This window comes from Lepisosteus oculatus, chromosome 27, assembly GCF_040954835.1.
Source record: "Lepisosteus oculatus isolate fLepOcu1 chromosome 27, fLepOcu1.hap2, whole genome shotgun sequence".
Classification (NCBI taxonomy): domain Eukaryota; kingdom Metazoa; phylum Chordata; class Actinopteri; order Semionotiformes; family Lepisosteidae; genus Lepisosteus; species Lepisosteus oculatus.
In genome coordinates this window covers 11,437,924-11,451,818 of record NC_090722.1, presented here as the reverse complement: position 1 = coordinate 11,451,818, position 13,895 = coordinate 11,437,924, and the positions used below count along the sequence as shown (strand labels likewise).

At 51.7% G+C, this 13,895-nt stretch overlaps 1 protein-coding gene across 1 annotated transcript; it reads left to right on the top strand.

Annotated features, from left to right (window-relative positions):
- The first annotated feature begins 1,725 nt into the window (after positions 1–1,725).
- On the top strand, positions 1,726–11,600 carry LOC107075409 (phospholemman-like). The gene is made up of 10 exons (XM_015336486.2): positions 1,726–1,807; positions 5,140–5,196; positions 6,120–6,146; positions 7,071–7,097; positions 7,591–7,617; positions 8,377–8,451; positions 9,350–9,386; positions 10,072–10,121; positions 10,306–10,347; positions 11,510–11,600. The coding sequence occupies exons 2-9, from the start codon at positions 5,145–5,147 to the stop codon at positions 10,326–10,328; spliced, it is 318 nt and encodes a 105-aa protein (XP_015191972.1). The 5' UTR covers positions 1,726–1,807; positions 5,140–5,144; the 3' UTR covers positions 10,329–10,347; positions 11,510–11,600.
- Positions 11,601–13,895: the final 2,295 nt, after the last annotated feature.

Here is a 13,895-nt window from a genome sequence, read left to right as displayed (position 1 = left end):
CTTCTCGCAAGCTCCGTCGCAGGAAGCGTCCGGGGGAAGGAAATGACTGCTGCACCTATGTACTGGAGAAAGCCCATGGCGTCACGCCACAAAACTTCCCCATATTGTTTCAGTGCTGGGCTGTGAAAAGGTCTTTTCAGAATCTGGTGCTGCTGGCGTGAGGAAAGAATGTTTCTCCTCAAACAGTTCCAAGCAGAAATAATGAAATCAGAAATGCATGGAGATATAAATACAGAGGAGGAAACTGCAAAATAGATTAATATCACTTGAATCAGCTCATTACTGGCTTAATTGAAACAAGTCAACAAACACATCCAATAACCAGCAGGAGTTTTCAAATTTGAGGTCAGGCTACAAGTGTAACAAAGATCCCAGAGTTCAGCTGATTGAGTGGAGCAAAACTCAATATTGATGCAAATGTATCCCCAAAGTATAAGGAAGGGGTCAACTATCCTGCTCCTGGATGTGTCAGTGTGTCTGCAGCCAATTCTGGTCCTGGAAGTTCAGTCAGTGTGTCCACAGGGCTGTCCAGTCCTGGTCCTGGAGGGTCAGTCAGTGTGTCTGCAGGGCTGTCCAGTCCTGGTCCTGGAGGGTCAGTCAGTGTGTCTGCAGGGCTGTCCAGTCCTGGTCCCGGAGGGCCTGTCAGTGTGTCTGTGGTTAAGGTCTGTGTCTGTCTTTAAAGTACAGCAGTAGGGCCTGAAGAGCTGGGAGAACTGATGTAATTAAGTCAGTTACAAGCAGATTCAGGTCACCAAGAGCCCATACAGGGGGATCAGGGTTGGCGATCCCTGGTCTACATGCAGCCATCACACTACGTGAAGGTACTTAGGACTCCCAGGACAGCGCTCTGCCCGGGGAGTGACCCTGGCGAAAAGCGCTTAGTCACAGAGTCCGTCACGCTGTGCAATAAGCTGCCTAAGAACGCGCGGCTCCCACACTGCCTCCCCACGAGAGGCGCCCGAGCTCGTGGCGTGGGTGCGGCACCTTGCCGGGAGTGAAGTTGGGGAAAACTCTCTTTTCCCCTTTTCCCTTCGCGGGCTCATTGGAGCGGAGCGTTGGGTACGTTAGTACTGACATCAGCAGTGAACAGCAGCTGCGCGCCAGCGGTGGCGAAGCGCCTGCGGTTGCAGAACTTCGCTAAATTACCGGACAGTCCGGGATCAGCGTGCACGCGAACAGGCTGTCCTGTTGTTGGGTTTGGGAAGCGCCGACAACTCTGAAACTCTGACAGAGCGAGAGGCGGCGCTCAGCCCGCCCAGAAGCGGGGAACAAGCACACCCGCACCCCGGGACTGGAGACAGGCCCGTCTTAAAACAAAACGCCGAGCAGCGAACAGATTTCAGCCCAGGCCGGTCTTTCGCTTCGCCTGTAACCGTGTGTGTTACTGTCCTGAGAGGCAGTGTCTGGGAGTCTGCCCCTCCGCTCTCCTCTCCTGCCCCCTCCCCTTCCCCCTCCTCCTGCCCAGAGCAGCCCCCCTCCCCACAACAACACCGCAGCCCGTCCCCAGCCCCCTCCCTCCGCTATACTTGAACCTGGACACGATCCACCCGCGGACTGTGTTACACGGAGACCCAGCTGTCCCTGTGCCTCACAACGCGCTCCGCTCGGCGCCGCCAGCCACACAGCACGAACCGAGAGGAACCGGCGCACAGTCCTGGGACGTTGCCGTCGGGAGTGAAAGTTGTTGTTGTTTTTTGAAATCTCAGTGTTTTGGGGGATTGGGAAGTGGTCGCGCGCTTCTGCTTGGTGAGTTCTCGCGTCTCCGCTGCGCCGCGAGGAAGCCAGCTGGGGCGCCTCTCTTGCGCAGGTCTGGACCGTCGGGACGGGGGTGGTTTTGGGGTGCTGGGGCGGCACACCAGGGGGACTTGTTGCGTTCATGATATGTGTGAAAATCTCGTCTGTTCTCCGCCGCTTGGCTTAGCTAAACGCTGGCGGGTTCGAGAATGTAGCTTTAGGATCCCGGTCATTAACCGCAGCGGGTCGAGGAGCGGGAGCGGACTGAGCGGATTGGGAAGTTTCTCCCAGACCTGGGGGCACTGCAGCAGCGCGGACAGGACCGTACACACCAGCCAGAGGCGCACCGCTGTATCTTCCTAAAAACAATGCATGGGGATTTTGTACATATCAAGGCGTAATTTATAAGTGTAACAGCGTCGATCAGGAGAAGTTATTAATCTGTCCGCGTGTTGCGTTGCAACTGAAATTTAGTTTGCAACCAACTCAAATATTTCGTTTTCTTTTTATTTGACTTGACGCGGTCGATAGAAACACGATATGTTATCGCACAGAGTTCATAGACGGGCGCTTTGAATGGAGTCACCTCATCGATCTTCTTTTATCTTAAAATTCGAGATATCATCGATGCGGCTTGTATTGGAGTGAGGGGAGGCGGGAGCCGGGCAGGAAACCACAGAGCGCCCCTCGATTGTCTTTCAGAAAGGCTTTCACACGCTCTCGCGTGGATTTATGGTTTGGAAATGACAGAGTTCATACACGACAGCCGATGTCGTTTCGGAGTTAATTGTCAGTTACTGTCTTCTGAGGACTCATTGTTCTCCTTGATAAAGAGACAGTCATTTTCTGAAACCTTCCATTTTAATTGCCCTGTCCTCCTGCTATTTGGGTTTCCAAAAGTAGCAACAAGGAAACATGTGACAATACTCCAGTCTAGATGGTTCAGTTTGTGTGTTTTCCACCCCCTCCTTAGTCCTGGTAGAGCCACGAGCCGCGCCTGTTCAGAAGTGTAAAATGCGAGATTTGCAGTTTGCTAACAGTGTAAATAACCAATTTTTTTAAAAAACTGAATAACTCGTATTTAAAAAACGTGATTTCTGTGTGCTGGCAAGGTGTGTGTTTGTGTGGGGGGGATTACAATTACAGAAATTTCCATTACTGAAGGATTCACAGAAAAATAAAAAACAACTGTTTACAACAATACGAAAACAGTCATTATCTGTAATTACTAGTTTCTCGGTTATCTCTGGCGCATGCGTAATTGAGAAAGTGCGATTTACCAGTCCGAAGTCGGATAGTCGGATACTATAATTAAAATGAAACCCTTTAATTTCGTTCCGCGCATTTTCTAATCCACAGACCGACACGTTTCGCACTGACTTGTTGTCGTGTTTGTGGTATTGGCTGTTAAGTGATACGAAGGAAAAACAGAATAAAAACAGAGATCCCCTCGTGTTGAAATAAGCACAGTGGCGTTAATGCCCGGCGCTCACCCTGTGTTTCCCTGCGCTGACCTTCAGGAATCATGGAGATCCCTAACTGGACCGCAGACTGGGCTCTGCTAAGGTCGTGGCTTCTCCGTATTGTCCCGTAACTGTCTTGTCTCTTGAAGGATGATCAGGCGCTACATGAAAGACAGCAGGAGCGAGCAGAGAGCAGTGTGTTATCTATGCAAGTGAGATCCACGACATTTATCATTACATTATCATTAAAGACGGTTGGCAATCTGTTTTCCTAACTGTAAAGATTATCCGAAGAACGTAATAAGTGCCTCTTTAGATAATCATTAAATATCAAGCCTGCTTTTACTTTTAGAGAACTCACTAGGCTTCCATTTTGTTGCAGTGTGATCCATGCCGGGGTTTACAAACTGCACGCCTTAGTATCAGCGCGTCTTTTACCTGATAGTCTGCATACTGTAGTACAGTACTGTAGTACTGTAGTTAAAGCTGTGGGACATATTCTGTATGCTTTTATTCTGCTTGAGCAGTAGTGTATGCAACCTTTGAAGCCTGAAATGGATCAAACTGTTGTGGAACGGGAGTCCCATTCACTCACTGGGATTGTCCAAGTATTCTTAATCTTAAAAAAAAAACACACGATTCAGGGGGACCTGTATGACTGACTGGACTGGACCAGGGCTGGAGACCCCCTGAATCACAGGTAACCCGACCCGATCCAAACCTGCAGGAGCTGAGCTGTGAAAGACGAGCAAGAGGAGTTTCCTCCAGTGACCCCACTCTTGGTCTGCTGGGACCCCCCGACTCGGGACGTACCCCCATCTCTCGGCAATATGACTCCACAAATAGATGCCTGGGGCCTCTGCACCATGAGTCGCACTGGTGCCACGAGTCGCAGGCCTGTGAAATACCAGCTCTGCAGCTCCAGTTGCTCAAACAGACCCTGCAGCCCCCAGCTCGGGGAACCAACAGCAGTGAAATCCCACTTCGAAAGAGTCCCTTCCTGAAGCAGTGTGATCCACTCCGCGGTTTGCGAGCTGCAGTGTGTGATTTATTATTTCTACACCTGTGCTGTCACAGCATCTCAGACCCAGTCGTGATGTGACACACACCTGTTGAGTCTGTTATCGACACAGATTTGAGTGAGAAAAAGTCAAGTCTGTCATGTAGTCAACTTCATTTTACACTGATCACCTCAGCCCGATTCACCTCCTGATTTCTGATTTGAGTAAATTGCTCTGCGCACGTCTGTTATCCATCCACCCATCTCCTAAGTGCTTCACATTCAGGGTGGCAACAGACAGAGGGGTAACCCCAGGATCAAATGCCAGTCCATCGCAGGGCAAACACAAATATGCACACACTCACACCAGGGACAGTTTTCCCAGAAGCCAATTAACCCACCAGCATGTCTTTGGACTGTGGGAGGAAACTGGAGCACCTGGGGGAAACCCACAGGATCATGGGGTGAACATGCAAACTCCACACAGACAGCAACACTGGAATTGATCCCAGAGCCTGAGTGCTGCAACTCTGAAATGCTGAACACTACTCCACCAACTGTCATAGGCCTGATGTAAATTGTATAAATTGCCCGGAATTAGAAATTCTACCAAGCAGCAAAGAATAAGTATCAGAACTGTTCAATAGAAAGATATTGTCAAAAAAAAGTGCATGAGGTCATCATATTGTCAAAGTAGGGTGAGGTCCTCCAAACATAACAGGAGGTGCTTCTTTACACAAAGGGGGGTAGAAGTGTGGAACAAGCTGCCAAGCCATGTAGTGAAGCCAAGTCTCCGGCTTCTTTCAGGACCCGACTGGATTCTCATTTCAGACGAGCCTGAACGCTTCCTTCTCTTTGGTAACAGTTCTTACGTTTCAGCGTCAGAAACGAGCTCTTCTGCTGCAGGCCTGTCTCACAGCTCTGCTCTTCCCTGGTCCACAGGTGGGATGGATCTCTCTGTACTGCTAGTGCTCTGCTCTGGTGTTGCCACGACTGTGGGTGAGTGCTCTTCCATTTTTGTATGTCCTAACGTGTCTTAGATATACCGGTAGATCCCACAGCCTTGAAATCCGCCAGAGGTTGTAACAGCCACGGGCTCTTGTGTAGGTTGCCAGCGGTGGATATTGGATGCAGCAGACGACTCCGAACACGATAGCCTGTTTGCTTGCTCACGAGAGCCTGTGGCTGCTAAACTCAGAGTCTCTGCATTACCGATCACCCGCCTTCCAAATGCTGAGCAGCTTGTTAGTAGTGAACAAGTGGAGGTTATTTTCGGACAAGGAAGGAAAGAAACACAGACGGCTTCTTGAATGACAGAGTCTTTCCAAGGACTGAGCACGAGGGCACTGTGACAGTTTCACCCCCCGACACTGCAGCCTGAGCAGCTCAGTGGGGAGCTGGTGGATTGTCGTAATCTTGTGTACCCCCCAACTAGCCTCCAGGTCACCCTTCTGTACCTTTAATCTCAGCACTGTTATTCAGTTTTGACAGTGTGACAGTGGCAAGACACCACGTGACTTGATTAGGATCCTCCCCAGAACTGTGGCTGGGCCCTGAGCCGATATACAGTACAGACCCAGGTCTTTTCTGGCACTTAACGTGGCCCACAGGGCCTGTGTCTGGGGTGAGCGATCCCGGGCGCTGTCAGGCTCTTGAAGGGGGGACGTCTTCAGCCTCCTCTCCTGTCTGCGGCCGGGGGAGTTGAGGTCAGAGCACAGCCCAGCTTCGTCCTTGGGAAAGGCTGTTTCCGCTCAGACACACAGCTGTTTGAGGACGTTTCGTTATTCCAGGGAAAAGTCCCCTCCGATCCCCCCCCCCAGTGTGTGTTGAGTGCATGCAACTGGTTCCCACAGAGCTCGTTCAGAGCACAGCTGTGGGCGGCTCCCTGAGGTTTAACTCTGTGTGTATATCTGTGCTGACAGGATCGTCCTTCGGCAGATATACTCACGGTAAGTGATCGCATCGCTGCAGGAGGAGGCATGGCGCTGTCACCCGAGAGCGGGAATGCTGTGGGTCTGTGTCCAGGGGGGCGGGGGGGCCTGGCTGCTCAGTCGGGGCTGGAGCGCGCTTGTCTTGACCGGCGTGTGAGCTCTGCGGTGAGGCGGCTGTGTGGGAACTTGGCAGCGGTCTGTGCTCTCCGCTGCTCAGGGACGGAGCGACACCCGGAGTCTGGGGTGATGGCGGAGGGCCTGTCAGGCTCCTGGGAGAGCTGTGGCTCACCTGCAGTCTGGGGTGATGGCGGAGGGCCTGTGGAGAGCTGTGGCTCACCTGCAGTCTGGGGTGATGGCGGAGGGCCTGTGGAGAGCTGTGGCTCACCTGCAGTCTGGGGTGATGGCGGAGGGCCTGTGGAGAGCTGTGGCTCACCTGCAGTCTGACTGGCAGGAGGAGTCACGGCTCAGTAGGTTGGGGCCCCTGGGTTGTCAGAGGCAGTGTAGTATTACTTGTAAAGTGGTAGCAGTAGTGTAGTATTAGTGGTATTATTAGTGTAGTAGTGTAATATTAATGGCAGTGTTGGTTGTTGTTTTTGGCTCCGACAAAGGTCACACAGACGCATGACAAATCACATTTGCGAGTGATTTGTAAATAAAATTAGAGAGTCTTGACAGGAATTTCTGCAACAACATCTGGCACCAGGAATCGCATGACATCACAGGCATGACATCACAGTCATGACATCATGACTGTGCTCCCCAGCAACTCTGCTCCCGGGGCACCCCCCCCTCCCCTCAGTGCTCAGTGGAGGAGGAGGGGAGCACAGCGCTGAGAGCCCCTCGCACCCCCAGCCTGCCAGCATGTGTGTGTTTCTGACCTCTCTGCGCTGGGCAGACCTCGGCACCAGTCTCACTCTCCTCTTCCTCTCTCTTTTCCCCCAGCGTCCAGTTCCGACCAACTGGAACGAGGTAGGAGGCAGTTCTACTTGGCTGTGGTTTGTCAATAGAGACGTAGGTTGTTGGAAGCAGACTGGTAAATGAGTGTTATAAATGGGTGTTATAAATAAATGAGGGGCATCAGTACCTCTAACTGCCAAAGCTCAGAGGGCAGGTTCCCCCATCCTGGCACCTGGGACTGGGTTTCACTGACCCTTCTAATTAAAACACCCCTTGAATGCACACATGCTTTTCACTCTGTGAAGATTTGATTTCTTTGTTCTGTGTGCACTCAGGATTCTTTTGCTGACAAATTATCAATAATAATAATAATCAGAATATTGATTATTGCTACCAGTTTCAATATATCCCATTGTACAGTACCTGGACAGACATTGCTCAAGAGGACTGGTGTGAAAAGTCAGCTGCCCTGCAGTGTTGAGACTGCAGTACTCATCTTTGCCACTGGGGGCAGACGTCATTTAAAGGGCACATTATCAAAGTATTTTCTCTCTTCTAATTACAGACAATCATGGCAGTCCTTTCCATTACGGTAAGTGGCCTGTATTTTCATGCACAGAGTAAGGTTTCTGTCCTTCAAAACAAATCCTCTATTTTTCCTCAAACCAGTTCCCAATTAAATCTTTTTCTGTATGTATGTTTCATTTTTTTTGTGGTCTGCAGTCAGCGCAGTAAACTAGCTAACAGGTGAAGAACGTTCTTCCGGATCTTTTTTTTAATTGGCAGTTCAATCCTGTCCTGCTTCTATGGAGTAACTAGATATTGAAGAGTCCCTGAGGTGCAGAGAGGGTTCCCTGACACGCCCACCTCCCAGCACTTCTGTTTGTTGACATTTCTGACATTCCACAGCTCGTTAATGATTGCTGGAATGAGCTGTAGGACCTGGAGGAACAGAATTCCCCCAGACAGGGGTCACCCAGCCCTGAAAATACATCCATATCCACAAACTGAAATCGAGTTCTGACCGTGTGGTAGCGCTGATCTGCCCCGCTGGTTTGCTTCAGGAAAGATTGTTCAAATCTGCGCATCTTTGCACTAAACTGTTCATTTCCTGTGTGCCGGCATGTTTTTTTACAATGCTATTGCTGTGCTTTCCGGAACAAGGCAATGTCTTGCACAGGCTGAGACCTGTGGGTGTGTGCTGAGCTCAGCAGTTGGCAGAGGATCTCCGCTGCGATTCAGTGTGTGCGAAGGGGTTTGGTAGCTCCTGCAGTGAGATGATTGTAGCTGGACAGGCTGTCCCACACATATCCCTGCTCTCCGTCTGAAAGGGCATCTTCTCACTTTGCAGATTACGAGTCCCTGCGGATCGGAGGCCTGATCTTCGCTGTTGTCCTCTTCCTCATGGGGATCCTTCTCATCCTCAGTGAGTTCCCTGTGGCAGCAGCTGGTTTTTGAGCTGGGGGGGGAGGGGGTGAATTGAGAAGGAGCTGTAAGACTGTAAGACTGGGTCAACTCATCTGTCCTTGACGGGAGGTTAAAAAAGGCTCTTTCCTTCCTTCTGAGCTGCAGACCTGAAAATAATTGTTTCACAGAATTCCCCTCTCCTCTTCCTTTCTCTCCTCCTCCTCTCTCCTGTGTCTCCAATCTATCTCTGCTCTATCCAATCCTGAGATGCCACGTGCAGATCTGATCTGATCTCTGGGACACTTGATCTGCCCTCTCTTGCTGGGGTGCAGCTCGGTCTGAATTAGCCACATCGCAATCCTATCGTGGGGCTCGCTGAACTCAAGCTGGGATTTAAATTAGTACGGCAGAGATCTTGCACAGCGAAGATGTACCCCATATTTCTCTAGGAAATCTTTCAGCTCGTTGCTGGAATACCTGCTAAGGATTTGATTTCATCCTCTTGACAAGCAGGTGCACGAAATAATTCATCCCTACTCTCTTGCCCTGGATGAGCTTTTACCTTTGGATCAGATTACAAGTGTTCTCATGCAGACGACACTCTGCCCCTTCACCTACACTACAGACCTCTCTCCCATCCTCATCTGCCCACTTCATGGCTGAGTGGGAGTTTGGAAAATGAGTAAATGTAACCTGTGTTTTCCAGACCTGTGTTCGTGATCTAGGCATTTCAACCAACACAAACTGAACAGCTGTGGGTTTCATATCAGACACACTCATTTCCTAAGGCTGTGCAAATTCTTTGTCAGTAGAGTTTGGAAGTGAAAGCTGTATCTGTGTTTCTATTTTGAACCTGCTTACACACTGAGTTTCTTTTCACAAACCCTAAACGTCTGTGTGTGTCTTTCCAATCACAGGTCGCAAGTGTCGCTGCAAGTTCAACCAACAACAGCCGTAAGTCTGGTTTAATCTCCTGACATTAACACCTGAAGGACTGGGGCTCTCAGGGGCTGAACTGAGCCAGTTACTGTCCTCATGAGCCCAGATTCACAGTGACCTTTAACCCCTGACCGCAGACAGCTGAAAGGCCTGGGCAGCACCAGGGTTGCTGACCATTGATCTAGAGTCTCTTAGCCCACAGTTGTACCTCTGATGTCACATGACAGAGAAATGCCACTCCCCCTGATGCCACTACATCCTAACCCATGACAGGCCAGGACCGTTATAACGTTATCTTTGTCTTTTTAATTAATATTTGTGGATAACATGAAGTTTCCAGCAGTTTTGGGTGCTAAAAACTATTCAAAATGTATCAGGTGCCATTGTGCCTAGTTTTAGAGTGCACAGTAAGGGGCGACACTCATCCACAAGACGGGACCACAGAAGGGTCCTGGAACTCACCCAGCGAGTCAGTGGCACAGCTGGATCAGGAGCTCCTTGCAGTTTCCAGATTAGAAAATTATGAATGAAGTCGTTGGAAATCTGAATAGAAGACATCCGCAAAAAAAGTTGTGCTTCTTAAAACAAAACGACCGTGAGCACTTTCACAGCCCTGGGCGGCAGTGTGGTGTTGCAGAGAGAGCAAGCGTGGGCACTCTTCTCCTGTCGTCAGAGTCATGAACCCGCGTCTCGTTCACAGCACTGGGGAGCCCGATGAGGAAGCTGGGAATCTGAGGTCATCCATCAGACGTGAGTGAGATCTCTTTCATCTCTCTCCCTTTTCGCTTGCTTTTGGTGCAAGTCTGAGCAATAATTAAAAAAGCTTTATTTTATATAGTGCTTATATAGGATTAGCCTGGATGACTAGGATTCTCTCAGCTTCCTTTAAGAGTGTCTTATCAGCAGGATATTAACCGACCTCTCTCCCTGGCAGGACTGTCCAGTAGGAAGAGATAAGCAGGGGGCTGAACTCAAGGTATGTGTGCACACCACATCACAGCCTCCCCTCCCAAACAACCAACCTGTCAGCTGCTGCATTTCACCACGTCTACCACCTGAAGACATGAAAAACACAATAGCTGTGCAAGACTGACATGTTCTGTTATTTCTGTGCTACCACTTCTAGTTGGAACCATGTTATTGCCTGTGCTGCCTCCCTGATGCCAGGTCCCAGAAGGAATTATGGGAAGGCAGTCATGTGGTCATGTGGCGTTAGCCTGTTAGAGGGCAATGTGGAAGTTCTCTTCACTACCTGCTGGGTTCTTGTTACACAACTATTGTTTGTTGTACTATTTTATGATTGTGTTACTTCAGATTCAGATTACACACTGTTTACAAAGTGGACCCATCTCAGCAGGGAAATATTCCAGCCTGCTTCCCTCCTAACTAAAGGCACCATTCTGGCACAAATTGTTATCAGATCCTTGCATAATATCAAATTCCAGTATCGTTCTATCAGTGACATATCACACATGGGGGGTACAGTGGTCAGCACTGCTGCCTCGCATGGCTGGAGCCCCAGGTTCAATTCTTGGGGACACCATCTCTGTGTGTGTGCCCTGTGATGGACTGGTGTCCTGTCCAGGGTGTGTGTGTCTGTGTGTGCCCTGTGATGGACTGGTGTCCTGTCCAGGGTGGTTGTCTGTGTGTGCCCTGTGATGGACTGGTGTCCTGTCCAGGGTGTGTGTGTCTGTGTGTGCCCTGTGATGGACTGGTGTCCTGTCCAGGGTGTGTGTGTCTTTGTGTGCCCTGTGATGGACTGGTGTCCTGTCCAGGGTGTACCCTGCCTTGTGCCTGATTGCTTGCTGAGACAGACTCCAGCTCCCCTGGACCCCAGACTGGATGAATCAGTTATGAAGTGGATGGATGGGTACTTTGTCGAGGGAGGTTGCTGATGCTTTGTAAGTTCTGCTTCCCTGGGTCCTATTTATCGATCAGAACCTTCTGGTTTCGGGCCAGATAAGCCCAATGGCCCGTCTGACCCGCTCTTAGCTGCACTAGCTGGGGTGTGGGGGTCTTCAGCACGGCAGGCTAAGGAGCTGGCATGAGGTCGCGCGATGACCCCGAGAGCCGCCTGGGTTCGCAGCGCGGGCAGGGGCTCCCTCGTTCTCGCCCTCAGCCGTGCTCGTGCCCTCCAGGTGCCCGCCGAGATGCCAGTCAGTGATGCCGTCCCCGGCGCGCGGACGTCCGCTGGCCCCCCGCAGGAAGCCCGTTCGCCACCCGGACCCGACTTCCTCTGCTTCTGCTCGCCCCGCCTTGTCTCCTCTCCGCCCTGTCCGTCCTGTCCGAGGAGCGACTCCAGCCCGAGAGCACCCCCTTCCGGTCCGTCTATCTCCACCCGTCCCAGCGAAGGATAAATAAAGTGCTAAAATAATCTCGGCGTTCCTGTGTTCGATTCTCTGTATTGAGAGATACTGCTGCCTGTCTTCCTTCTGTTCTCCTACGCACTTTCCACTGGGTTCGGTTTGGGCTTTCTTGAGGTCTATCTTATTTCACAATGGGTGGAACCGTGTCGCAGAGCCCCCTGCTGGTCAGACATGAGTATGACGCTGGTTGCACACAGCGCAGAGTGTACAGGTGTAACAGCGCCTGTCCACGGCCCACTGCTGAAACCTCAGCAGCACACTTGATAAAGTAGGTCATCTTTCTGTGTCTGCAATAACCCACCATAGAGCTGGTCTTTGTCAAGAATGAATAGGCCTTTGCATCCTAAAAAATGTCAATTTTGTAGCAGCCCTACTTTCCAAACTGTCATCAGTCTGTGTCTCTGTTCCATAGGTAACTAATACAACCACACACCCCCGACACACTGATAACTACACAATCACACACTACAGACGCACATTCTGACAAACACACAGGTATCACACACTACACACAGTCTGACACACTCGCACACTTGTACTAAACAATCACACTACACACATGCACAGAGACGCATACTCGCGCAGAGACACACACAGACACACACTCGCACACAGACGCACACACACACAGATAACCACGCGGCGCGCGAGCCCTGTTGCTGGGCAGCCAGCGCGCCTCTCGTGCCGCAGTGGAGAGCGCGAGGATCCCCGGCTGCAGTCTCTCCCGCTCGCTCGCTCCTGCAGAGCAGCTGCCGCGACACGGCCGGGCTGCCCGCGGTGTCCCCGCCGGATTCCCCCGGGGCCCGGGGAGGCGCTGCGAGACAGTGGCGCCCGCTGGCCGGCAGGGGGCCCCCGAGCCGAGCTTCATTAAAAAAAAAAACTGCAGAATTTTTTGAGGGCTTTCAAGCACGCTCGCGCAACCCCTGCAGAGAGAGAGAGATCTGAGCAGCGAAGCACCGGCTCCCGCACACTGCAGCCATCATGTCTTCAACAAGAGGTAAGAGCCTTCCTGCGCTCCTGCAGCAGCCTGTGGACCCGCGGGCTCTGTGCGGATCCCCCTTCTCTAGACTAACGCGCTGCGCTCGGTTCTTGAGCTGCAGACTTTCCGAGATTCCCGGGCGGTGCGGAGAAGAGTTTCTCTGGCGCGTCTCCGCACTTTTTAACGGTGTTTCAGTGGATGTTGTGTATTCGCGGAGGATGTCTGCAGATTCCTATAAAACCGTTCCCCTGTCATCTAGAAACAGGGATCCTAACAGGTTTGGGGTGTTTCTTTTTTTTGGGGGGGATCTGGGCTCACGCTGTGTTGAAAACTGCGGTCTGGGCGCCTCGGTTCCGCAGGATCAGCGTGGAGCTCGGAACCGGGTCCTGGACCGGAACCGTGGGTCCGGGCGGAGGATGCAGACTGGCTGCAGGTTCACTGACTCGGCTCGTGAACTGCCGGATTAGAATCAGATGTGCTAATGATGATGATGAACAAGGAATTCTGAGCAATTAATTAATTGCTAATTGAATATCTAGATATACACATATTCATATAGTGGAGACGCTTAGTGTGCTGATCGCGCGTTCCTTCACAGCAGATTATTATTATCATCATGCACCTGAGTCGTTCAATAATCCCAGTGCGCTCTGAGTGGGGACTCCTCCCTCCCCCCTCTCCCGGTTTTCGCTGAGGGAAGCTTTTCCGCATAGCCCAGCAGTTCAGCTGCGATCAATCACGGGGAGGCTGGGAGTCTCCCGGCAGGCGGCGGAGGAGACGGAAACCCCTTCGCCTCACGCCCAGCTGCGGGTGCACCAGCCGGCTGGCCGCTCGCTCGGGTCCGCGGTGCACTTGTCACCACCGCACGCGCTCGTGTGGCAGGATCCCCGTGCTCCCAGCGCGCGCGAGGCAGGTCCGCAGTGTGCTCGGACCGGGCGCAGTGACGCGGCGGCGCCGCCAGGTGGCAGCCGTGAGCCGCCCATAGAAGCCGAGGCGCAGCGAGCAGCGCGCAGCGTGGACAGCAGGCCCTGCACACTGCTGATTTTTTTTTACTAGGTTCAATCTGCAAGCCACACCTGGCGCCAGCATAGCTTCTCCATTGCCTTGCTGTCGTGCCAGTATCTCGATTTCCAGCTGAGCAGCTGGTCTTGGTGTCTTGAATCTGCCTGGACCATCGAC